The sequence below is a fragment of the Mobula birostris genome, chromosome 7 (genome assembly GCF_030028105.1).
Source record: "Mobula birostris isolate sMobBir1 chromosome 7, sMobBir1.hap1, whole genome shotgun sequence".
NCBI lineage: Eukaryota > Metazoa > Chordata > Chondrichthyes > Myliobatiformes > Myliobatidae > Mobula > Mobula birostris.
Window position 1 is genome coordinate 136,259,086 of NC_092376.1, and position 25,040 is coordinate 136,284,125.

A 25,040-nucleotide genomic window follows, 5' to 3' on the forward strand; every position below is an offset into this window, starting at 1 on the left:
GGAAACAGCTCTATTTCTATCTTTAGTATATCTATTTTACCCTTTCAGGGCTCTTTTGAAGACCCTGACCTGGAGTTACATGCTGACTTCGGTTCTTTGCAGGAATGGGACGCACTCTCGGGGTCTCACGACTGGCCGTTATTCGATATACCAAGGACACGGCCTAGAAGATTAGCTCTCCTTTGGAGTTTCGGGATTTCGTGGCTGTGGATGTGGGCGGACTCATGGAAAATCGGTGTGTCACGGGAGACAGAAGATCTCTGACTGTGTGCCCAGAGACCCGAATTCTTTGGGCACAGAACTCAGAAACAGCGACACAATGGACTTTTAACATCGTAAATCAGCGAGTTGTTTGTTATGTCTCCCCTTTCGCTGTGAAACAGCGACACTACTTTTTCCCTTATTAGAGAGAGAGTGAGCCTGTGGTATGTCGAATTACCTGGTGAACGAGTAGTCTTCATGGTACTGCAAGTCTGTGTCTTTATTGACGCTTTGCTGCACGCTTGAGTGCTCAGTGGGGAGGGGGGTGCCAATGTTTTTTTGCTGGTGAGGGAGGGGGTCGTCGCTTTGCTGCTGCTAATACATGGAAGGGAGGAGCTGGGGGGCTTTGGGGTTCTAACATTTAACTGTCATTCATTCTCTGGGGCACTCCTCTGTTTTCGTGGATGGGTTTGCAAAGGAAAAGAATTTCAGGATGTATATTGTATACATTTCCCTAACATTAAATGTACCTTTGAAACCTTTGAAGTGATAAATAAATAAATAAACACAATTTTTATAAAGACAGAAATTGGACAAAATTCACTGGTCCTAAATAGTGTGCACTGTGTGATAATACTAATAAATAAAAAAGTGGAAATGGTTGGCTACGTTGGAAAGACAGATGTGTTCAATTGCACAACAGATAATAGAATATTATACTGAGTGGACTGAGCAGCAAAAAAGGTTGGAGTTACAGTTCCCTTATTTTAACCAGCAGCAGGATGATCTTGCCCTTGACAGGGTTGCCTTTTGTAGGGATTGACAGTTGTTGTACCATCCGAGCTGAGAGTTAAAGTGTTGGAGAAGCTACTTGCCGGTTATCTAGGTATGGTCAAAATAAAAGTGTTGGCTTGAAGCTTTGTCTGGTGTTCTGAGGTTTATTAGCAGATCGAGTAGCTTGCAATGATCTGTTTGAGATGCCAACATGTCAAGAAGATACCAAGAGCAGTGCCTCTCCATGCCTGGGAATGGTCTGCAATGCCCTGACAGATGATTCATGTGGACTTTGTCAAACCATTGATGGGTCCAAATTTCTTGGCAGTAGGGTATCCAAAGTGGTCAGAGGTGTTCCTAATAGGCTCCACTACAGCCACACACTCTATTGGTGAGTTGAGAAGACTCTTCCCAAGGATTGTTGTTCCAGAACAATTAGTTAATAACAATGGACAACAGTTTGTTGCATAAGAGTTTCAGTAATTCTTGAAAATGGATAGAATAAGACCTATTACATCTTCACCATACCACCAAGCTACAAATGGTTTGGTGGACACTAGGAAATCTGCAGATGCTGGAATTTCAAGCAACACACATAAACGTTGCTGGTGAACACAGCAGGCCAGGCAGCATCTATTGGAAGAGGTACAGTCGAAATTTCGGGCCAAGACCCTTTGTCAGGTTTGGTGATAAGGTTTGTCCAGACTCTTTCTAAGGCACAGCAAGCAATGTCAGCAGAACATATCACATTCACACTGAATCAGAAGCTTGCCAATTTCTTCCTTGCATATCACAATGCAGCATACTCCACAACCAATAACTCCCAGCTATGCTGTTCCTGGGTTGTCCCTTATACTGACACTTGACTCACCTCAAAACAAATTTCAGAGGGACTTTGCGGGTCAAACAGCTGAGACAAGTTCAGGACTCCTCAATCAAATGCTGGCGAGGAACTACAGAGGTGATCAAAAATGGATACTTGGAAAGATTATGGACAGAACTGGATAACACTCTCCTGCAGAGCGACTGTGTTTAATGTCATCTAGAGGTGACACATTGATCAGTTGATGATAGCAGAGTCAATTGTTAGAGAAAAAAGGTGTCCAGAGCTGTCAAAACTACTTTCTGCAGCCCCAGAATCAAATCCTACAGCTATCACAGAAGCCCCAGAACCTTACTATACATTATATATATATATATATAGTAAGTACTTTATTGATCCCGAGTAGGAAGTGATTTCATTACAGCAGCAACATTTAAAAACACTCTTAGCAATAATAATAAATAATAATAATGTTACCTAACAATAAAGTACAGAATAATAATATATATAATATTTACCAATATGCAATAATATGCAATAATAATGTACAAAATAACAAAACAGAGATTATTGTACTACGAGGTGTGTTCTATTGTATATAAGTATGTCTATCCCAGCATGTGAAGACAGACTCCGGTGGATTGAGCGGACGAGACCAATGGAAGGTCCAACGGTTAAGAAGGCAGTCTCTGCAAGTGTCGTGGAACCTGTAGAGCAGGACAAGACACAGAAGACGTCCTGGTCATCCACTGTGCCTAGTCCCATCTCCAGCCGTCTTGACTCTGTCTTACCACTGGATCCAGATGGGAATTGGGAAGAGAGAGTGAGGCTGATGCTGCGCAACTCTCCCTCACTTAAATCCAAATCAAGCGCTAATCTCGACACCGTCATAATGGTGTTGAGGTCCTCATCGACGTTGACGATAGACGAACACACACAAGTATGTATATAAGTTAAGATGCATTCTATATTGAGTTGAAGTTTATAGCTAAGCAGGGAGGAATGTTTGTATTGAATATTTCAATAATATTTGAGTAATAATTGTAAATACATTATTTGATTAAGCATTCTTTGTTTACATAATTCACTGTGGGCTATATGTAAAAGAACATGAATGGCATATTTGAGCTCCCTTCTAAAGTTAAAACGAAGTAAGCACATTTATCCATGGCTCCATGTTTTTCTTCAGATTAGTTTTACGTTTTGGGGTTACAAAATGTAACAATGGAGGGCAGCAAAAGTTCACTCGTATGATTCCAGTATATGGGGCATTTTAATTAAAAAGACAAACTAGAGTTATTTTCAATTGAAGAAGGAGCGTTTAGAACAAAACTTATGATGGATTTCAATAAAGTAACTGGTAAAAAAGCTGTGTCCATTGTTTGCTGACATAGCATGGAACTCACATAAGTCAATGAAAATAGTAACAGTTTTGACAGAAAACAGCTATAAATATCATTGGCTAGAAGATGTCCATTTGTATTATCAAGTTACAGTATTCATGAAATTAAAGTTATACAGCAGAGAAATAGGCCATTTGGCCCAATTCATCCATGCTGAACTTAACTGATTCTCTCCATGTATTTATCTAAAAGTCTTTCGTCTTTGTAACTGTGGCCCTACCATGTCCTCTAGCTGTTTACTTCATATATCCACCACTGTCTGTCTGAAATATTTGCCCATCTTTAAATCTTTTTCCTGACCATAAATCTGGCACTCTAGTTTTAGACTTACCCATGCTGGGGAAAAGTCTGTAGCTGCCTACACTATCTATGACCCTCAAGATTTTATAAACCTCCATAAGGTCACCTCTCAGCTTCCTTCATTCCAGGGTACCCAGTCCCAGCCTATCTAGCCTTCTCAAAAATTAAGCCTGCTAGTCCTGGCAACATCTTTGCAAATCTTTTCTGCACCCTCTTAAGCTAAATAGCATGATAATGATCTCTAAAAATTAAACATAATTTACGAAAACATAAATAAAGCATTTTAGAAACTTAGTAACATAGAAAACTTACAGCACAATACAGGCCCTTCGGCCCACAAAGCCCTGCCTAAAGTGTACTTACTTTAGAAATTACCTAGAGTTACCCATCTCCCTCTATTTTTCTAAGCTCCATGTACGTATCTAGGAGTCTCTTAAAAGACCCTATCATATCCACCTCCACCACAGTCGCCGGCAGCCCATTCCACACACTTACCACTCTCTGCGTAAAAAACTTATCCCTGACATCTCCTCTGTACCTACTTCCAAGCACCTTAAAACTGTGCCCTCTCGTGCTAGTCATTTCAGCCTCTGACTATTCACACGATCAATGCCTCTCATCATCTTATACACCTTTATCAGGTCACCTCTCATCCTCCCACCGCTCCAAGGAGAAAAGGCAGAGTTCACTCAACCTATTCTCATAAGGCATGCTCCCCAATCCAGCCAACATCCTTGTAAATCTCCTCTGCAACCTTTCTATAGTTTCCACATCCCTCCTGTAGTGAGGTGACCAGAACTGAGAACAGTACTACAAGTGGAGTCTGACCAGGGTCCCATTAAAGCCGTAACATTACCTCTCGGCTCCTAACCTCAATCCCACAGTGTATGAAGGCCAATACACCGTATGCCTTCTTAACCACACAGTCAACCTGCGCAGCAGCTTTGAGTGTCCTATGGACTCAAACCCCAAGATCCCTCTGATCCTCCACACTGCCAAGAGCCTTACCATCAGTACTATATTCTGCCATCATAATGAACCACCTCACACTTAACTGGATTGAACTGCAACTGTCACTACTAAGCTCAGTTTTACATCCTATCAATGTCCTGCTGTAACCTCTGACAGCCCTCCACACTATCCACAACATCCCAATCTTTGTGTCAACAGCAAATTTACTAACCCATCCCTCCACTTTCTCATCCAGGTCATTTATAAAAATCACGAAGAGATGGGAGTCTCAGAACTGATCCCTGAGGCACACCACTGGTCATTGACCTCCATGCAGAATATGACCCGTCTACAACCACTCTTTGCCTTCTGTGGGCAAGCCATAAAGCAATGTCCCCTTGGATCCCATGCCTCCTTACTTTCTCAATAAGCCCTGCATGGTATACCTTATCAAATGCCTTGCTGAAATCCACATACGCTACATCTACTGTTCCACCTTCATCAATGTGTTTAGTCACATCCTCAAAAAATTCAATCAGGTTCGTAAGGCACGAATTGACTTTGACAAAGCCATGCTGACTATTTCTAATCATATTATGCCTTTCCAAATGTTTGTAACTCCTGCCTCTCAGGATCTTTTCCATCAGCTTACCAACCACTGAAGTAAGACTCACTGGTCTATAATTTCCTGGGCTATCTCTACTTCCTTTTTTGAATAGGGGAACAATATCTGTAACCCTCCAATCCCCTGTAACCTCTCCCGTCCCCATTGATGATGCAAAGATCATTGCCAGAGGCTCAGCAATCTCTGCCCTTACCTCCCACAGTAGCCTGGGGTATATCTCATCCAGTTCCAGAGACTTATCCAGCTTGATGCTTTCCAAAAGCTCCGGCACATCCTCTTTCTTAATGTCTATATGCTCAATCTTTTCAATTCACTGTGAGTCATCCTAACAATCGCCAAGATCCTTTTCCGTAGTGAATACTGAAGCAAAGTATTCATTAAGTATCTGTGCTACCTCCATCGGTTCCATACACACTTTTCCACTGTCACACTTGATTGGTCCTATTGTCTTACGTCTCATCTTCTTGCTCTACACATACTTGTAGAAATCCTTGTCGTTTTCCTTAATCCCGCTCGCCAAGGCCTTATCATGGCCTCTTCTGGCTCTCCTAATTTCATTCTTAAGCTCCTTCCTGCTAGCCTTATAATCTTCTAAATCTTCTAGATCTCTATCAATACCTCGTTTTTCGAAGCTTTCGTAAGCTTCTCTTTTCTTCTTGTCTAGATTTTCAACAGCCTTTTTACACCATGGTTCCTATACCTTACCATCCTTTCCCTATCTCATTGGAACATACCTAATGCAAATATCCCCTGAACATTTGTCACATTTCTGCCATACATTTCCCTGAGAATATCTGTACCCAATTTATGCTTCCACGTTTCAGCCTCATGGTTTTATATTTCCCCTTGCTCCATTAAAACACTTTCCTAACTTGTCTGTTTCTGTTCCTCTCCAATGCTATGGTAAAGGAGATTGAATTGTGATCACTATCTTCAAAATGCTCTCCCACTGAGAGACTTGACACCTGACCAGGTTCATTTCAAGTACAGGTCAAGTACAGCCTCTCCTCTTGTAGGCCAGTACAGCCTCTTCTCTTGTAGGCTTTTTCTTATACATTATGTACATTTTCAATGCCTGGAAGCAAAAAAATCAGTGTTTATCTCAAAATGATTGTAAATGTATAATATGTTTATATAAGTGAATTTTCTTAATGTAAAGAGCAACAAGTTCTGATGACAATTACATACAGAAATATCAATCAATTAGTCTGCAAAATGAAGTCGGTACTAGTGTAGAAATACATACTGCCTAAATCAATAAATTGGTAAAAGCTGACTAACTAATTCTGGGGGGGGGGGGGGGGGAGGGTAGGAGCTAATACAAGTTGGAGATATAACATGCTGAGTACATCACTTCAGGTGCAAGAAGTTATGAACATCAGCAGGTATGCTCACTGAAAATAGAATCCCCTTGAGCTATCTCTCTTATCCTAGTGTATTGGTAGAGAATAGCCTGAAGGTAGTCTGAAGTTTCACTCTGCACACATCAATGGAATCATATTTCAGAAATATACTCTACGATGCAGCCAACAACTTGCAATGGATTTAGCACCACTAACTATTGATAATTTTTTTTGGCAAATATTTATAAATCTGTAAGTACTCAAGTGCATAATGTAATGTTCTCACAAAAAAAGGGTTCTCAACTTTCCATTGGACATAACTCTGGTTTTTGTTGTGTCTTTGAATCCTATAATAACAATGTGATAATGTCCCAATAATGCAGTGCAAATGAATGTCATGAAAAAAAATCTGTGCATTGAATTAAACTGTGCCTCTGAGAATAAAATTCTGTTGCATCAGGGCAGTCATGTGACATACTGCTACAGTTTATCCTGCCTAAGATCAGGAAGGTGCGTAGAGGGAGAGAGAGTTTAAAAGAAGTGAATGGGGACAGGGCATTTGTTTGCGCATCACAGTTCCCAAGGAGACATTGGACTGTGTATAATTAAGCACTTGGCAAGGACCAATAAAAAAGAAGTTTGGTTTAATCAGAGCGGCCATTGTGTGAGTGGGCCAATGTTAGAATAGGGAGCTGAGGCTTTGGCTCATCAAAGCTTCGGCAAGGAAAGACAAAGGCCATAGATAGATTATTATTTATTCTTTCCATGTTTCTTATTGTACATTTAGAACAGTGTGGATGCCAGACAGGATACTGGAATGCTCTTCTTGTGGGATGTGGGAAGGCAGGGAGACCACCAGTAGGTGTAGTTCCTGATGACTACACCGACAAGAAATGCCTCCAGCTACAACTTCTAATAGACCATATTAAGGAGTTACAGCCGAAACTGGTTGAACTCCGGATCATTCCGGAGGCTGAGTGGTTGGTATTCAGGACATACAGGGAGGTAGTTATACCCAAGGTACAAGACACAGTTAACTGGGTGACCATTATGAGGGGGAATGGGGCTAGGCAGCCAGAGCAGAATACTTGTTCCTTTCAACAACTGGTATACTGCTTTGGATAATGTTTGGGGGGGGGGGGGGTGACTTAGGAGAGGAAAGCCATTGCAGTTACGTCTCTGTCACTGAGTCTGGTTCTGTGACTCAAAAGAGAAGGAGGAGAAGAGTCGAGATGTCCTGATAGAGGATTAATGGGTTAGAGGAACAGAAAGGAGGTTCTAGAGATGAAAACGAGATTCTTGGATGGTTTGTTGCCTCCTGAATGCCAGGGTCAGTGTCATCTTGGACCAAGTCCACAGCATTCTTAGTGGGAGGGTGAGCAGCCAGAGGTTCTAGTCAACGTTGTTACTAATGGCATAGGTGGGATGCATGACAAGGTCCTGCAAAGTAAGTTCAAAGAGTTAGGTGCTAAATTAAAGGACAAGACATTCAAGACTGTGATTTAAGGATTGGTACCACTGCCACATGTGAGTGAGGCCAAAAACTGGAAAAATCATACAGATTAAAATATGGTTAAGGAGATGGTGCAGGAGGGAGGGTTTCATATTTTTCAATCATTGGCTGTCTTCCAGGGAAGGTAAGACCTGTACAGAAGGGGCAGTTTGCACTTGAAGTGGAGAGGGGCTAGTATCCTTGTGGGCAGTGGTGGGGTGCTAGCCGGAGCACGTCCGGTACCTCTTTAAGAAAAAAAGCCGAAGTGAACAAGCTAGTTAATTAGCTGCCGCCCAGGGTGATTTGAGTATCTCAGAAACTGCTGATCTCCTGGGATTTTTATGCACAACAGACTCTGGAGTTTACAAAGAATGGTGCCAAAAACAAAAAAACATCCAGCGAGTGGCTGTTCTGTGAGTAAAAACATCTTGTTAAATCCACTCGCTGGATGTTACTTTGTTTCTGACACCATTCTTTGTAAACTCCAGAATCTGTTGTGCATAAAAATCCCAGGAGATCAGCAGTTTCTGAGATACTCAAATCACCCTGGGCGGCACCTAATTAGTTAGCTTGTTTATTTTGGCTTTTTTCTTAAAGAGGTGCCGGACGCGCTCCAGTGCGCTCCAGCTAGCACTGCACCACTGCTAGTGGGAAGGTTTGCTACTACTGCATAGGGGAGTTTAAACTAAAGTTACAGGGAGAAGGAAACCTGAGCACCAAAATAGATAGAGGAGTGGTTGTGGAGAAAGATGTTGTTAAGCCTACATACAAAGTCATGAATTAAAAGGTCGAGCATGGTGGGACTAATGTTCTCAGCTGCATATATTTCAATGCGAGGAGTCTTGTAGGAAAGATGGATGAGCTTAGGGCAAGGATCAGCACGTTATGTAGTCATTAGTGAGGCTTAGTTGCACGAGGGACAGAATAGCAGCTTAATGTTCCAGGATTCTATTGTTTTAGACATGATAGAGTGGGGGAGATTAAAGGAGGAGGGTGGCGATACTAGTCAGGGAAAGTGTCATGGCAATGTTCAGTCAGGACAGGCTGGAGAGCTCATCTAGTGAGGCTTTACGGGTAGAACTGGGGAATCAGAAAAGTATGACCACATTAATGGGAGGAGCAAATTTGTATAGAGATCACAGCTTGCTGCAAAAAACATAAGGTTGTGATAGTAAACACGAGGAATTCTGCAGATGCTGGAAATTCAAGCAACACACATCAAATTTGCTGGTGAACGCAGCAGGCCAGGCAGCATCTCTAGGAAGAGGTACAGTCGACGTTTCAGTCCTGACAAAGGGTCTTGGCCTGAAATGTCGACTGTACCTCTTCCTAGAGATGCTGCCTGGCCTGCTGCGTTCACCAGCAAATTTGATGAGGTTGTGATAGTAGGTGACTTTAACTTTCCACATATTGCCTGAGACTCCCATACTCTAAAAGGGCCAGATGGAAAAGAGCCTGTCAAATGTATTCAGGAAAGTTTCTTTAATCAGTGCATACAAGTCCTGATGAGAGAGTGCGGTACTAGATATATTACAAAAAGAGGCAGATCAGGTGACAGAAGTTTGTCTAGGGAAACACTATGCATCTAGTGATCATAATGCCATTTGTTTCAAGGTAATAATGGAAAAAGATGAGCCTGGTCTTCGGGTTGAAATTCTAAATTGGATAAATGGCTAGTTGTGATGGTTTCAGAAATGATCTGACAAGCGTGAATTGGGACAGGCTGTTTTCTGCCAAAGGTGTACTTAGCAAGTGTCAGGCCTTCAAAAGTCAAATTTTGAGAGTTCAGAGTTTATGTGCTCCTGTTTGAATAAGTGGCAAGGACAACAGGTTTAGGGAGCCTTGGTTTTCAAGAGATATTGAGGCCCTGGTTAAGAAAAAGAAGGAGGTGCATGGCAGGTAGGAACAAATGATGTACATGAAGAGTATAATGCAATACAACACATAAGAAGAAAATCAGCAGTGTTAAAAAAAAAGACATGAGGTGGCTTCAGCAGACACAGTGAAGGAGAAACTTAAGGCCTTGTACAGATATATTAAAAGGAAAAGCATAGCAAAGGACAAAATTGGTCCTCTGGAAGATCAGAGTGGTCATCTATGTATGGAACTGAAAGAGATGGGGGAGATCATAAATGTTTTTTTTTTGCATCTGTATTTGGAGATATGGGAGATGGACACAGAGTCTATAAAAGTGAGGCAAAGCAGCAGTGATGTCATGGACCCTATACCACTTACCCAGGAGGAGGTGTTTGCTGCCTTGAGGCAAATTAGGGTAGATAAATCCCCAGGGCCTGACAATGTGTTCACTCAGACCATATGAGGTGCTAGTATAGAAATTGAAGTAGCCCTAGCAGAGAGATTAGCCACAGGTGAGGTTCCAGAGTAATGGAGGAGAGCTAATGTTGATCCATTGTTTAAGAATGGCTCTAAGAATAAGTCATGAAGTTATTGGCCAGAGAGTCAGATACAGTATGAACATTTTTGGAAAATATTCTAACAGACTGGATGTATGAGTATTTGGATAGATAGGAACTGACTAGGGATAGTCAACATGGCTTTGTGCATGGTAAGTTGCGTTTAACCAAACATAGAGCTTTTCGAGGAAGTTACCAGGAAAGTTGATGAAAGCAAGGCAGCGGATGTTGTCTACATGGCATTTGATAAGGTCCTGAATGGAAGGTTCAGTTGCTTCGTATTCAGGATGAGGTAGTAAATTGGATTATACATTTGCTTCATGGAAGAAGCCACAGAGTGGTTGTAGATGGTTGCCTTTCCAAATGGAGGCCTTTGACAAGTGGAGTGCGCAGGGCTCGGTGCTGGGTCCATTGTTGCTTGTCATCTATATCAAAAATCTGGATGATAATGTGGTAAACTTGATCAGCAAATTTGTGGATGACATCAAGATTGGGGGTGTGTAGTGGACAGTGAGGAAGACTATCGAAGCTTACAGTGGGATCTGGACCAGCTGGAAAAAATGGGCTGAAAACTAGCCAATAGAATTAATGTAGTGAAGTGCAAGTTGTCACTCTTTGGGAGGACCAACCAGGGTAGCTCTTACATGGTGAGTGAATGAATGAATAAATGAATGAATGACTGAATGAAATTTATTTCAGTCAGTACAAACGTAACAAAAAGCATCATTTTCAACAATGATTTCATAATGATGATTTCATAAGACAAAATTACAACAAAAAGGAAACATAGATATTGTTTAAAACAGACCAGAAGGTGTAGGTTGAAGCTACAGCTTATTACGCCTAGCCCTCTTACTTATACACTGAAGATTGTGGTAGAATAAAGGGTTCTATTAATACAGATCCATAATTCCTTGAAAGTGTCGTCACAGATAGGTATTAATGAAAACTTTTTAAACATTGGGCTTCGTAATTTAATGTAATGAGTACAGGAGTTGGGATGTTATGTTGAAATTGTGTAAGACTTTGTTGAGGCCTAATTTGGAGTATTGTGTGCAGTTTTGGTCACCAACCTACGGGAAAGATATAAATAAGATTGAAAGAGTGCAGGGAAAATTTACAAGGATATTGTTGGGTCTTGATGACCTGAGTTATAAGGATACATTGAATAAGTTAGGACTTTATTTCCCAGAATGTAGAAGATTGAGGGGAGATTTGATATATGTATACAGAATTATGAGGGGTATGAATAGGGTAAATGCAAGCAGGCTACAGGTTGGATGAGACTATAGCTAGAGATCATGGGTTAAGGGTGAAAGGTGAAATGTTTAAGGGGAACATGAGGGGGAACTTCTTCACTCAGAGGGTGGTGAGAGTGTGGAATGAGCTGCCATTGCAAGTGGTGGAACTGAGGTTGATTTCAAAATTAAAGAGAAATTTGGATAGGCACACGGATGGCAGCAGTATGGTGGGCCATGGTCTGCGTGCAGGTCAATAGACCTACGCAGATTAATGGTTCAGCATAGACTGGAGAGGCCAAAGTGCCTATTTCTGTGCTGTAGCGTTGTATGACAACGACAATAGGGTGAAGTTTTGAAGTTGAAAGCTGGATGAAATTTAACACTCCTTGCCATTACTTAGATGCTTTCAAATGATATTTTATCCCATTCACATTGTATCAATAAAATATTTGTTTCCATATAAAAACTTGTTTTAATGCTATGAAAATTTGTCTCAAACGCTTGCATTAGTACTAGCACAGTTTGCATTAAGTCTAGCTGTAGGTGCCTGAAAAAAATTGAAGACTCATCCAGGGTTTTACTAGAATCCACAGCATAAATAATAAGTAATCTGGTAACTGACAGGTGGTTGCAAATATTCTTGCACATGAATGAATGGCTATCATCACATTCACATTTGTCATGCTTAGACAGTATAGCAACTTCAATACTCCTGAAGAAATTGCTATAATAATGTCTCCGGTATATACATTCCTCAAAATAAACCTTAAAATATATATATTTTTTTAACTTTTTAATACATTTCCATTGTGTTACGAGCCATGAAATTTTACAATCATTTTGCATATCAGGGAAGGAGAAAAATTGCTGGAGTAAAAAATTCAGAGGTAAATTGGTTCTGTTAAAACATAAGTGGGCTGGTGTGAAAGTTGCAGCAAGGATTAAGGTACTGTGCTTGGAAGATTAGTTTACAGATAATCTGCAGTCAACTCAAGCAAGTGAGGTCTTTGAAGAATAAAGTTTCTCTTGGCTCAGCAGGGTCCAAGACTAGGATGCAAATGAAGGATTCTGGGGTGACACTTACTGTTAGTCAGTTACTTTACTAATTCTGAACTATTATTGGCCTTTACTGTAGGGAATTTATTGGCTAACAGTACCTATATTATTGTTGTGCTATTGGTGATTGATTATGCAAATAAAGAATTTGAACATGTACCAGGTTACCAATTGGTCAATATCTGTATCCAACTAGTCAATTAGGCATTAAAAAGGCATTTCTTTGTTCAATCTTCAGAAATATTTGGTGACAGGAACCATGCTGCCTTCCTTGTACACAAGTAAATTAAGTGTAATTGAGGAATGAATGCAAATTTTCAGAGTTCAGTTATTCAGCAACAACACTGGTAGTACTGAATGTGTATTCAAAGGAGGAGCTATGGAAGCAGAAACATTCTGAACAAATTAACCCTTTCAACATGTTTTGATGTTAAGGAAGTTGACAATCACCAAGCTGATTACTTTGGCACCGAAAAGAAAATTCAGATGGGAGAGGTATGAAGCTATATTGGATTCAGTGAAACTAGTATAGGGAAGGTCAGGTGTTTAACAGTACTTAGAAAATAGTAGAAGTAGAAGATAACAAACTAAAAGATAAGTTGACAGATTGCTAGTATCTATATTACATAAATTCATTCTGTACGTGCCATGATGGGACATATTAAGACATAAAGATCCTTACCTTGTTGTACAAATGATCCATAAACAAGCCAAGCAGCATTGTACAATGTTGTAGATGTCACAGATCCTATCTGAAGTGGAGATGGCTTTACCCAGCTGAACATGCAGACAAGCAGGCCAATTATAAATAGAGTGCCAATAATGCAAGCCCACACCGTTAGATCAAATGGTTCTAGGCAGGTAAACATATCCACTTTTTGTTCTGGCTTCTTAAGTAGAAATCCTAAAGTATAATCCATAAATCGACCAGTGAAGTCCACTACATTCTCCCTCTCTGGGGTAATTGTCAGGGCTGAAACTGCTATGTCAGCTCTCTAAAAGAAAATTTAAAACAAAACATATTATGCTCACTTATTATGTTGCTGAGAATGATAATGGAATTATCTAATTACAACGATCTTTCAAGTATTAAAATTAAATATCCAGACAATTTACCTCATTTTTATCCTGATAATAAACAAATTTAGCAGACATCACAATTCATGAGGTATTAATTGCTATTAATAGTCAATGGCATTCAGATCAAGGCCTTATATTACATATTGATGCAGTCAAATATGTCAAATGGAGATATATATATAGCTCAAACAAATTAAATTGTCTTCATTTAGAAAATAAATTTGTGTTTTCTATATAGCCAATAAAGCTTCACATAACAACTGACATTTTATAAAGGCAGAGAATTGTATCAGTCAAAATATTTATTCCCACTGTGAGGCTAGGCACAGGTCAAATAGCATTGATATATTTGCCAATAACACAACTTTTGTTGGCAGCATTTCAGATGGTGACAAAGAGCTGTACAGGACTGATAGGTTGAGTTGTGTTGCAACAATAATTTTGCATTGTAAGTCAGAAAGACCAAGGAACTGATTCTGGCCTTCATGAGGGAAGTTTGAGGGAACACACATCAGTTCTCATCCAGGGATCAGCAGTTTCAATTTCCTGGGTGCCAGTATCTCCGAAGATCTAACTTGAGCTTAACATATTGATGCAATTACAAAGAAGACATGGCAGTGGCTATATTTCATTAGGAGTTTGAGGAGACTTAGTATGTCAACAAAGGCTTACAAAATTCTACAGATGTATGACAGAGAGCATTCTTAATGTTTGCATCACTACCTGCTATGGTGGGGCCACTGCACAGGATCAGAAAAAGCTGCAGAAAGTTGTAAACTCAGCCAACACATCATGGGCCCAATACTCATCAAGGACACCTTCAAAAGGTGATATTTCAAAAAAACTGCATCCATCATTAAGAATTCCCATCACTGAGGACATGTCCTCTTCTCATGGCTCCCATATTAGAGGAGGTACAGGAACCTGAAGACACACACTCAATGGTTTCGGAACAATTTCTTCCCCTCCATTATCAGATTTCAGAATGGACAATGAACCCATGAAAACACCGACTATTTTGTTTCTACTGTTGTTCACTTTTTGCACTAATTATTATATATACACATATATACATACTGTATGTGTATATTTATTGTAATTATTCTAATCTGTAATTTTTCATTATTAAGTACTTAGACCATAAGATACAGGAGCAGAAGCAGGCCATTTGGCCTATCGAGTCTGCTCCACCATTCAATCATGGGCTGATCCAATTCTTCCAGTCATCCCCACTCCACTGCCTTCTTCCCATACCCTTTGATGCCCTGGCTAATCAAGAACTTATCTATCTCTGCCTCAAATGCACGCAATGACTTGGTCTCCACAACCAGTCGTGGCAACAAATTCCACAGATTTACCACCCTCTAACTAAAGTAATTTCTCCGCAAACTAAAGTAATTTTTCCGCACTAAAGTAATTTCTCCTCAAACTAAAGTAATTTCTCTGCACTAAAGTAATTTCTGCTCAAACTAAAATACTCTCTCTGCACTAAAGAACTTCACTGTATTACTGCTGCAAAACAACAAATATTGTGACATATGTCAGTGATATTAAACCTACTATCCACTATACTTTGTAGGCCAGGTTAGTTTGTAAGATAAACAATCTGATTATTTGTTAGACTAGAAGTAAGTACTGACTTAGATTAAAATTAAATATTTTATTTTACTGCCAGAAATATTAACTCCATTTCTCACTATTACAAATGTGGAAAACAGGAGCAGGAGTAGGCCATTTAATCCCTTGAGCCATTTCCACCTTTCAAAACAATCACAGCAGATCCACACTCCTACTATCTTCCCATACTCCATTGGTATTTTCAGAAATTCATCCACCTCGTGCTTAAATATAGTTAGTATCTGTGTTTAATGGTGGAGAATTTTGCAGGTTTACCATTCTTTTTCTGCATCCCAGTATCCTGCAGATGTAACCTTCTTCTCATTCCGACCCACTGATACTCATTATTACTGCATCCAAATAACCTAGCCCTTTCAAAATTTCGTATGCTTCAGTGAGATTTGCTCTCATTTTCAAGATTAGTGGATAGAAATATAGACAAGCAAATTTCTCCTGATACAATTGTTTATCATCCCAAGAAACGTTCTGATAAACTTTTGCTCTCTTTAGCAAGTATATCATTTCTCAAATAATACTCTACAGCTAGTCTCAACAAAACCTTCTGTAATAGTAGAAAGATATCCTTTCTTCAATACTTAAAACTTTTTGTAAGAAGTGCTGACATATCACTCGACTTCTTAACTACCAGCTTCCCCTGTATGTTTGCTTTTGATAACTAATATGTACTGTAAAGTTATCCAGGTCCCATCGTACATCAGCTTTTCCAAATCTATCAACATTAAAATAATACACCACCACATAGTTTTCTATACAAAAGTGCAAAAGTAGAACATTTTGTATCTGTTAATTTGGTAGTGGATGGTGGTGGGGGGGGCGGGGGGGGGTTAAAAAACAGAAATAGCAAAACTCCTGAATGCTTCCTGTATATTTTAACTTTACTTTAGGTTTCCGCAGTCAACATGTTTTGCTTTTGAGATGATTGATGCATTTTAACATTAAATTACTTTCAAAGAGACTGAATGATATCTCTACTTATTTAAAGCAAGTAAAGAAAATGAGAGTAAAGATCAAAGCTTGTTTATCTTTGTATCTTGTGTTACATTGTCATTGGACACGCTAGTAACATACAAATGTAGCCTTCCTGAAAAATGAGAGTATTGAAATAAATATTAAATGATTCAAATCAAATTGCATTAGCCACTTCCTTTATGGTGATATTAATTGATAAAATGATGGTTGAATAAGTGGACAATGAAATGTATTAGATCTTGAAATGTAACAAACTAAATCTCATTTTAATTTGGGAACAATTGCTTTTAAGTTAATAGTTTAGATTTTAGTACCGGTTTTGTTGATGTGTGAAAAGGTATGCACCAGAGGAACTCAGTGGGTCAGCCAGCATATATGGAGGGAAATAGACAACTGATGTTTTGGGTCAGAACCCTTCATTTAGGCATCACTTTACAAGGACAAAATACTACTTTTCTTTCTCAGCACCTTTCATTGGCATGAAAGCTTAAATTTATAAAAGGCCTTGTATGATTTATAAATACAGACAAAGTATACAAATCAGCTTGTTAGTAAGCTCCCACAGCCATTCCCTCTCAATACAACAACATAAATCATTCATTGACTTACAGTAAGTTCTGGGAACCATCTAATGTGGTGCCATTTCAGAGATTTAATACATTTATTTGACAGTGTTACATTATCATCCTGTGATCCAAATTTTCAACAATGTCTATTTTTTTTCCACGAATTGTACTGATTTTCATGATTTCAAATGAACCTGTTTGTGTTTAGTGTCATTAATATATCTAATCAAATAATACAATATATTTGCATATGTATATTAATAAGCCCTAATACTGTAATTCATTTGCCTTAATAGGTGAAAGAATAAACAAAAAAAACTGGAAAAAATGAATACATTTCTGAGTATGAATATGTTGATTGATCCATACTGAAATTAAATTAGAAAGCATACATTTGCATTCAACTTGGTTGGAAAGAATTCAAATAGTGATATAAATAGTAAAACTACAAAAAAAAATTCAACTTCAGCAAGGGCAGATGCATATAGAATATTTAAGTAGAATATGGTGGGCAGTCAAGTATTTTATTACCATTAAACAGAAGGCATGACTCACTCCTGAATGTTACATTCATAATCGATCCTCTGTTGCTTCTTTCCAAAATATTAAATCTGATCTATTATTTCAATCCTAGCTGCACTGTAGATGCATTTATTCATTATGGATGCATTTGAATTCAATGTGTTTTATCACTGAATGGCAATACTTCCTGTCTTGATAAACTAAACTAGCAACTTTGAATTTAATTGTTCTTTTTGAAATTGCTCAAAGAAGAACATAGGAGCCAGGAGGAAAATGAAACTAATGTGTTGTGTGTTTTAAAATTAATTACTTTTGTAGATAAAATAATGAGAAAGTAGATTAGATTAAGCGAAGTTATGTAGCAAAAGGAGTAAGGAAAAATAATTAATGAGTAAATCCGCAATGAGTCATCTTGCTCCAGCACCATCTTGTTTTAATAACCACAGTGCGTAAGTACAGGCAACAACACCAATACCCCAATTATTCTCAACACTGGTGCTCAACAAGGCTGATTCTCCCTGTTCTCCCTATGCACTCAAATCTGTGTGACCAGATCCTGCTTTAACTCTTTCTATAAATTCACAGATGCCACCACTATAATGGTCTGAATCTCAAAGAATGATGAGTCACAATACAAGGAGAAGACAATATGACGTGACAACTCTTCCCTCAGTAACAGCAAAACAAAAGAGCTCATCATTAACTTCAGGAAGATGGCAGTGTACACCGTCTTTTTGCGTCAGTGGGGGTTCAGAAGTTGAGAGGAATGAGAGTTTTAAATTCCTACCAGCAGCTGACCTGGTCGACCATGTAATTGCACGGCCAAAAAAGTGCACCAGCATCTCTACTTGCTCAGAAGATTAAAGAAATTTGACATGTCCACCTTGACCCTGACTAATTTTTGTAGGTGTTCTGTAGAAAGCATCTTATCCAGATGCATCATAGCTTGGCATAGCAACTGCTCTACTCATGACTGCAAGAAATATCATAGAGTTGCACAGTTAGCTCATTACAGAAACTAGCCTTTCCTCTCTGGACTTTGTCTACACTTCTTGCTGCCATGGGAAAGCAGCCAAAGTACTTAAAGACCCACTCAGCCACTGAACAGTCTCTTTTCTATCTCCTCCCATCTGACAGAAGATACAAAAACCTGAAATCACATAATACCAGGTTCAAGAACAGCTTCTATACTGCTTTTATAAGACTATCGAACAGCGTCCTAATGTGGTAAGATGAAATCTTGAGCTTACAATCTACCTCATTAAGGTCTTACACCTGATTGTCTGCCAACAGTGCATTCCTTGTAACTGTAATATTTGATTCTGCATACTGTTATTGTTTTCCTTTGAACTACCTCAATGCATGATTATAATGAAATGATCTGTACAGATAAACTGCAGAACAGTTTATCATTATATCCTTACTATGTGTGACAATAATAATCCAACTTGCCAAAGTTATTAGAAATAAGAATTTCAAAAAAACTGACAATGATATTTATATATTTTCATGCATGTGAAATAAAGGTTATATTTAAATCTGCATATTAACATACAATAAGAATATCCTATCCATAATTTTTTTTGTATTATCAAACTTCTTGAAGGAAATTTGTCCAGTATCATAGCATGAGACTTGACAATCTTAAATGAATTTGTGAAGGACGTCTGTTGTATTAAGTCTTACTTTTGAATTAATAAAAGGTTATGTTACAGTACTTTTAATGTTGCAATACTTGTCACATTCTTTCTAGACTTCACAGTCCTATAATGCCCACCCTAAAGATGCAGCAATCTCTGCCTGAATAATGAGCTTTATAGTGAAGTGGGGTTACATTCTGTATGGGAATCAATTTGTTAGGATGATCATGAGGATCAGGTGATTCATGGCACACATTGTAAACATGGTTTCTCTTACTTTCAGAGTAACTTTACATGCTCTTATACTGTGCCATATCTGCTGTGAAGGGATTCATTAAAGCCATGACCTGCTTCACAAGATTCTCTGCAGGCTCTTTTTCATCTCTGCAGGCAATTATTTTTGGGAACCTTGCAGTTTTCATTTTAACACAGCTACCAAGGTAAATCCTCCCAAAGATGTTTTACAGATCTTCCTGTTGGGCATTAGTTGAAACCCAGGAGTTGCTTAACACGCCTAATGAGTGTGAGATTTTTGGCATTTATATCAAGTTAATAAATCTAATTACTAGAAACTGCTGTTAGTTCAAGATGAAGCAATGTATTTTCTACAAAGATGAACATTTTTTTAAAGGGAATGTATGCTTAATGTTTGTTAATTATTTTTATAGTTGAAATACATCTCTCATCAAGCTAGTTCCACTCAGTCAACTATAAGAGATAGACTATTACCTCTGTCAGTGCACTATATCCTGACTAATTATGGCTTGCAAAACCAATAGAAAAGGCAGTAGTGCAAAAGTGTAACAAAGCAAGTGATTTGGATCTGGAATGAATTGCTGAGAGTGCTAGTCAAAGACGATTCAATTGTTGCATTTGATAGGGAGTTGAAAGTGTATCTGAATAGAAACATAAGAAATAGGAGCAGCAGTAGGCCATCTGGCCCGTTGAGCCTGCACCGCTATTCAATAAGATCATGGCTGATCTGGCCATGGACTCATCTCCACCTACCTGTCTTTTCCCCACAGCCCTTAACTCCCCTACAATGCAAACATCTATCCAACCTTGTCTTAAATATATTTACTGAGGTAGCTTCCACCGCTTCACTGGGCAGAGAATTCCACAGATTCAGCACTCTCTGGGAAAACTAATTCTTCCTCATCTCCGTCCTAATTCTACTCCCCTGAATCTTGAGGCTATGTCCCATAGTTCCAGTCTCATTTATCAGTGGAAACAATTTTCCTGCTTCTATCTTATCTATCTCTTCCATAATTTTATATGTTTCTATAAGATATCCACTTATTCTTCTAAGTTCCCACCTCAGGTGACTCAATCTCTCCTCATAGTCTAACCACCTTATCTCTGGAATCATTCTAGTGAACCTCCTCTGCGCCACTTCCGAAGTCAGTACATCCTTCCTCAAGTAAGGAGATCAGAACTGCAGGCAGTACTCCAGGTAGATCCTCACCAGTACCCTGTATAGTTGCAGCATTAGCTCCCTGCTCTTACGTTCAATTCCTCTAGCAATGAAGGCCAACCTTCCATTTGCCTTCTTGATAGCCTGTTGTACCTGCAAGCCAACCTTTTGTGATTCATGCTGAAGCATTCCAAGTCCCTCTGCACAGCAGCATGTCACAATTTTTTACCATTTAAATAATCATCTGCTCTTCCATTTTTCATTTCAATGTGGATGACCTCACATTTACCAACATTGTATTCCATTTGCCAGACCTTTGCCCACTTACTTAACCTATCTATATCTCTTTGCAGACTCTCCGTATCTTCTGCACAATCTGCTTTTCCACTCAATTTAGTATCATCAGCAAACTTAGATACACTACACTCAGTCCCCTCTTCCAGATCGTTAATGTATTTTGTGAACATTTGCGGGCCCAGCACTGACCCCTGCAGCACACCACTCACCACTGATTGCCAACCAGAGTAACACTCATGTATCCCAACTCTCTGCTTTCTCTGCTATTAGTTAACCAATCCTCTATCCATGCTAATACACACCCCCAACTCTATGCATCCTTACCTTATGGATAAGTTTTTTATGTGGCACCATATCAAACGCCTCCTGGAAATCCAAGTAAATAACATCCATCTGTTCCCCTCTAACCACTGCGCTGATTATATCCTCAAAGAACTCCAGTAAGTTTGTCAAACAGGATGTGCCTTCGCTGAACCCATGCAGCGTCTACCTTATGGATCAAATTCTTTCTAGATGCATCACTATTTCTTCCTTAAATCTTCAAGCATTTTCCCAACTACAGATGTTAAACTAACTGGCCAAAAGTTGCCTGCCTTTTACCTACATACAATTTTGAACAGTGGTGTGACATTCACCAGCTTCTTAATTCGCCAGGGCCCGCCTAAAGTCCAGAGAATTTTGCTAAATCATCATTAAAGCCTCTACTGTAACCTGCCACTTCTTTTAGTACCCTGGGATGCATTCCATCAGGACCAGGGGACTTATCTATCTTCAAGCCCACAAGTTTTCTCAGCACTACTTCTTTATGATAGCTATTGTATCAAGGTCTTTGCCTCCCATCACATCCATAACATCTCTCTTTGGCATATTAGATGAGTCCTCCACCATGAAGACTTCTTTCTTTCTTTCTTTCTTTATTAATCTTTTTATTGATTTAAAAGGAACATAAATACAAACAAGAGGAGAATTATCTCAAATATATATATATTAATGACAATACAAACTAAGATTGAGATAGACATTATCAAAATCATGGTGTTAAGCTCGTACATAATATATAATAAAAAAGAAAACGTCAATTCTCCTCTGATCAGTTCATAAGGAGGAAAGAAAAAGCTTTGGATTTTAAATGAAGAAACAAAAACCCACTGCACAGTACAAAAAAAAAGAAACAAAAAGAAAGGGACTGGGCAGTCCATTCTGAGGATATGACCAAAGAAAATCTTTCTGATCAAATCTAAAACTTTAAAAAAAATTGGAAGAGTAATGAATCAAATTAAATGAAAATATTGAATAAAAGGTCACCAGGTTTGCACAAATTTAAAGGATGTATCAAATGTCCAACTTCTTATTTTCTCTAAACTTAAACAGGACATAATGGAGGAAAGCCAAGAAAATACCGTAGGTGGAATAGAATCCTTCCACTTCAATAAAATGGCTTTCCTAGCCAATAAAGTCAAAAAGGCTATCACACGTTGAGCGGAAACAGGAATGTTTCCTGCTTTCGATGGGATAATCACAAAAATTGCAGTCAGCAAATTAGGTTGTAGATCCAGATCCAAGACTTTTGATAGCATTTTAAAAACATCTCATCAAAAGTTAGGCAACACACGTCAAATTTGCTGGTGAACACAGCAGGCCAGGCAGCATCTCTAGGAAGAGGTACAGTCGAAGTTTTGGTCCGAAACCCTTCGTCAGGACTAAGTTATCTAGCTTTATACAAGACCAATACATATGAGTTAAAGTGGCCACCTCAATATCACATCTGTCACAAATAGGATTGATATTGGAATATGCGCTAGTTTATCCTTTGACATATGGGCCTGATGCACTACCTTGAACTGTATCAAGGAATGACAGGCACAAATAGATGAGTTATTAACCAAATGAAAAATTTCACTCTATTGATTAGCTGAAAATGATTCTTGAAATTACAATTCCCAAGCACGTTTAATTTTATCGTTAGATATCATTCGTGAGTTCATTAACCGTTTATAGATTATAGCTATCAAGCCTTTTTGAAATGGTTTAAACTGAAAGAGAGCATCTGTCATATTAAGGTGGATAAGCAGAACGGTAATTTGGTAACAAACCACGTAAAAATTTCCTAATTTGTAAATATTTAAAAAAGTGTACATTAGATAAATCATATTTATCCACTAACTGAGGAAACCATGAAGAACTGACACAAAATAGTCATTCAAAGCCTTGACCATTTCTTCATTACCGAATATCAGTTTCCCCTTCTTGTCCTCCAAGGAACCTACATTCAATTTAGTAGCCCCTTTCTGTTTTATATAATTATAAAAATTCTTACTATCCATTTTTAAATGTTGTGCTAGTTTATTTTCATAATCTAGCTTCCCTTTCTTTATTGCTTGGTTAGTGGTACTTTGTTACATATAAAGTTTTCCCAATCTTCCAGTCTTCCACTACTCTTGGCTACTTTGTACACACGAGCTTTTACTTTGATGCCCTCTTTTATTTCCTTGGTTATCCGAGGCTGGCTCTCCCCACTCTTACTGTCTTTGCTTCTAACTGGAATATACTTTTGTTGATCACCACGAAAAATCCTTTGAAAATCTTCCACTGTTCCTCAACTATCCTGCCATATAGCTTGTAGTTCCCTGTCTACACTTGCCAAATCCTCCCTCATCTCATTGCAGTCTCCACTGTTTAGGCACAATACACTGGTTTTAGGTCAGACCATTGCACCCTCCATTTGTATGAGAAATCCAATCATACTGTGATCACTCTTTCCTAGAAGATCCCTAACTACAAGCTCACTAATTTTACCTGTCTCATTGCACAGGACTGGATCTAAGGCAGCACGTTCCTTTGTAGGTTCAGTAACATGCTGTTTGAGAAAGCCATCACCGGTGCATTCTATGAAGTCCTCCTCAAGACTGCATGGACTAACTTGATTCACTCAATCTATGTGTAAGTTAAAGTCCCCCATGGTAACTTCTGTTCCATTCTTACATGCCTCAGCTATTTCTCTGTTTATTGCCTGTGCCACTGCAATGTTATTATTTGGTGGCCAATACACAACTCCCTCCAGTGATTTTTTTTTCCCTTTACTATTCCTAATCTCTACCCAGTTGGATTCAACATTCTTAGATCTTGTATTGTCCCTCACTATTGCCTTGAACTCATCCTTAATTAAGAGTGCTACCCCACCTCCCCTACATTTCTGCCTGTCCTTCCGTATTACCTGATATCCTTGGATATTTAATTTCTAATCCTCTCCACCCTGCAACCACGTCTCTGTAACGGCCACTAAATCATACCTCTTTGTACAGGTTTGTGCCACAAGTTCACTGACCTTGTTTCAAAAACTATGGGCATTCAAATTAAGAACCCTTACTCTCATTTTAAAATCATGTAAATGCTTTTAAAATCGTGTAATCTTTTATCCTTTTGCACTTGACTTTTCTTTACTCCACTCTTAATTTTCTCTTTTTTCTCTTTTGCTTTTTCTTATACTTTATCCATACTTCTCCATTCTGTTGAACCCACCTCCTTACTATTTAGTTTAAAGCTCTATCCACAGCCCTAGTTATGTGAATTGCTAGGATCCAGGTCCCATCACGGTTCCAGTGGAGCCCGTCCCATTGGTACAGCTCCCTCCTTCCCCAATACTGGTGCCAATTTCCCACGAATTCAAACCCACTTCTCCCACACCAATCCTTGAGCCACACATTTAAGTCTATAATCTTCTTGACCCTATGCCAATTTGCACATGGCCTCGGTAGAAGCTCTTTCCTCATTTTACCTATGTCATCGGTACCCACATGGACCACGACAACTGGATCTTTCCCATCCCACTGCAAGTTCCTCTGTAGGTCAGGTAAGATGTCCTGAACTCGGACATCAGGCAGGCAACACAGCCTTCGGGACGCTTTATCCTCATGACAGAGAACTCTTGTCTATTCTCGACTATACTATCCCAATTACCACTACATTTTTCTTCTTTCCCCCTCCTCCTGAAAGGCTCCCCGAACCACAATGCCATAGATAGGGTGCTCTTCCTTCCTATAGCCCCCACACTCATCCACACAGGGAGCAAGAATCTCAGACCTGAGAATCCTCCAGCACTGTCACTAACTGCCTCACTCACAGTCATATCCTCTTGTCCCTGACCACAGACCGAATTTGAGGCAGCTAATCTAATATGTGTGACCACCTCCTTGAACAGAGAATCCAGGTAACTCTCCCCTCCCTGATGTGCCGCAGTGTTTGAAGCTCAGATTCCAGGTCATCAACTTTGAGCCTGAGGTCTTCGAGCAGC

General features: G+C 39.1%; 1 protein-coding gene across 1 annotated transcript in view; it reads right to left on the reverse strand.

Moving 5' to 3' along the window:
* The window catches only part of LOC140200825 (glutamate receptor ionotropic, delta-2-like), a 601,297-nt gene that overhangs the window by 69,733 nt on the left and 506,524 nt on the right, over window positions 1-25,040 (reverse strand). Inside the window, exon 11 of the mRNA XM_072264448.1 lies at window positions 13,306-13,618. Coding sequence (XP_072120549.1) covers window positions 13,306-13,618 — 313 coding nt within the window. The remainder of the gene's footprint in view (window positions 1-13,305; window positions 13,619-25,040) is intronic.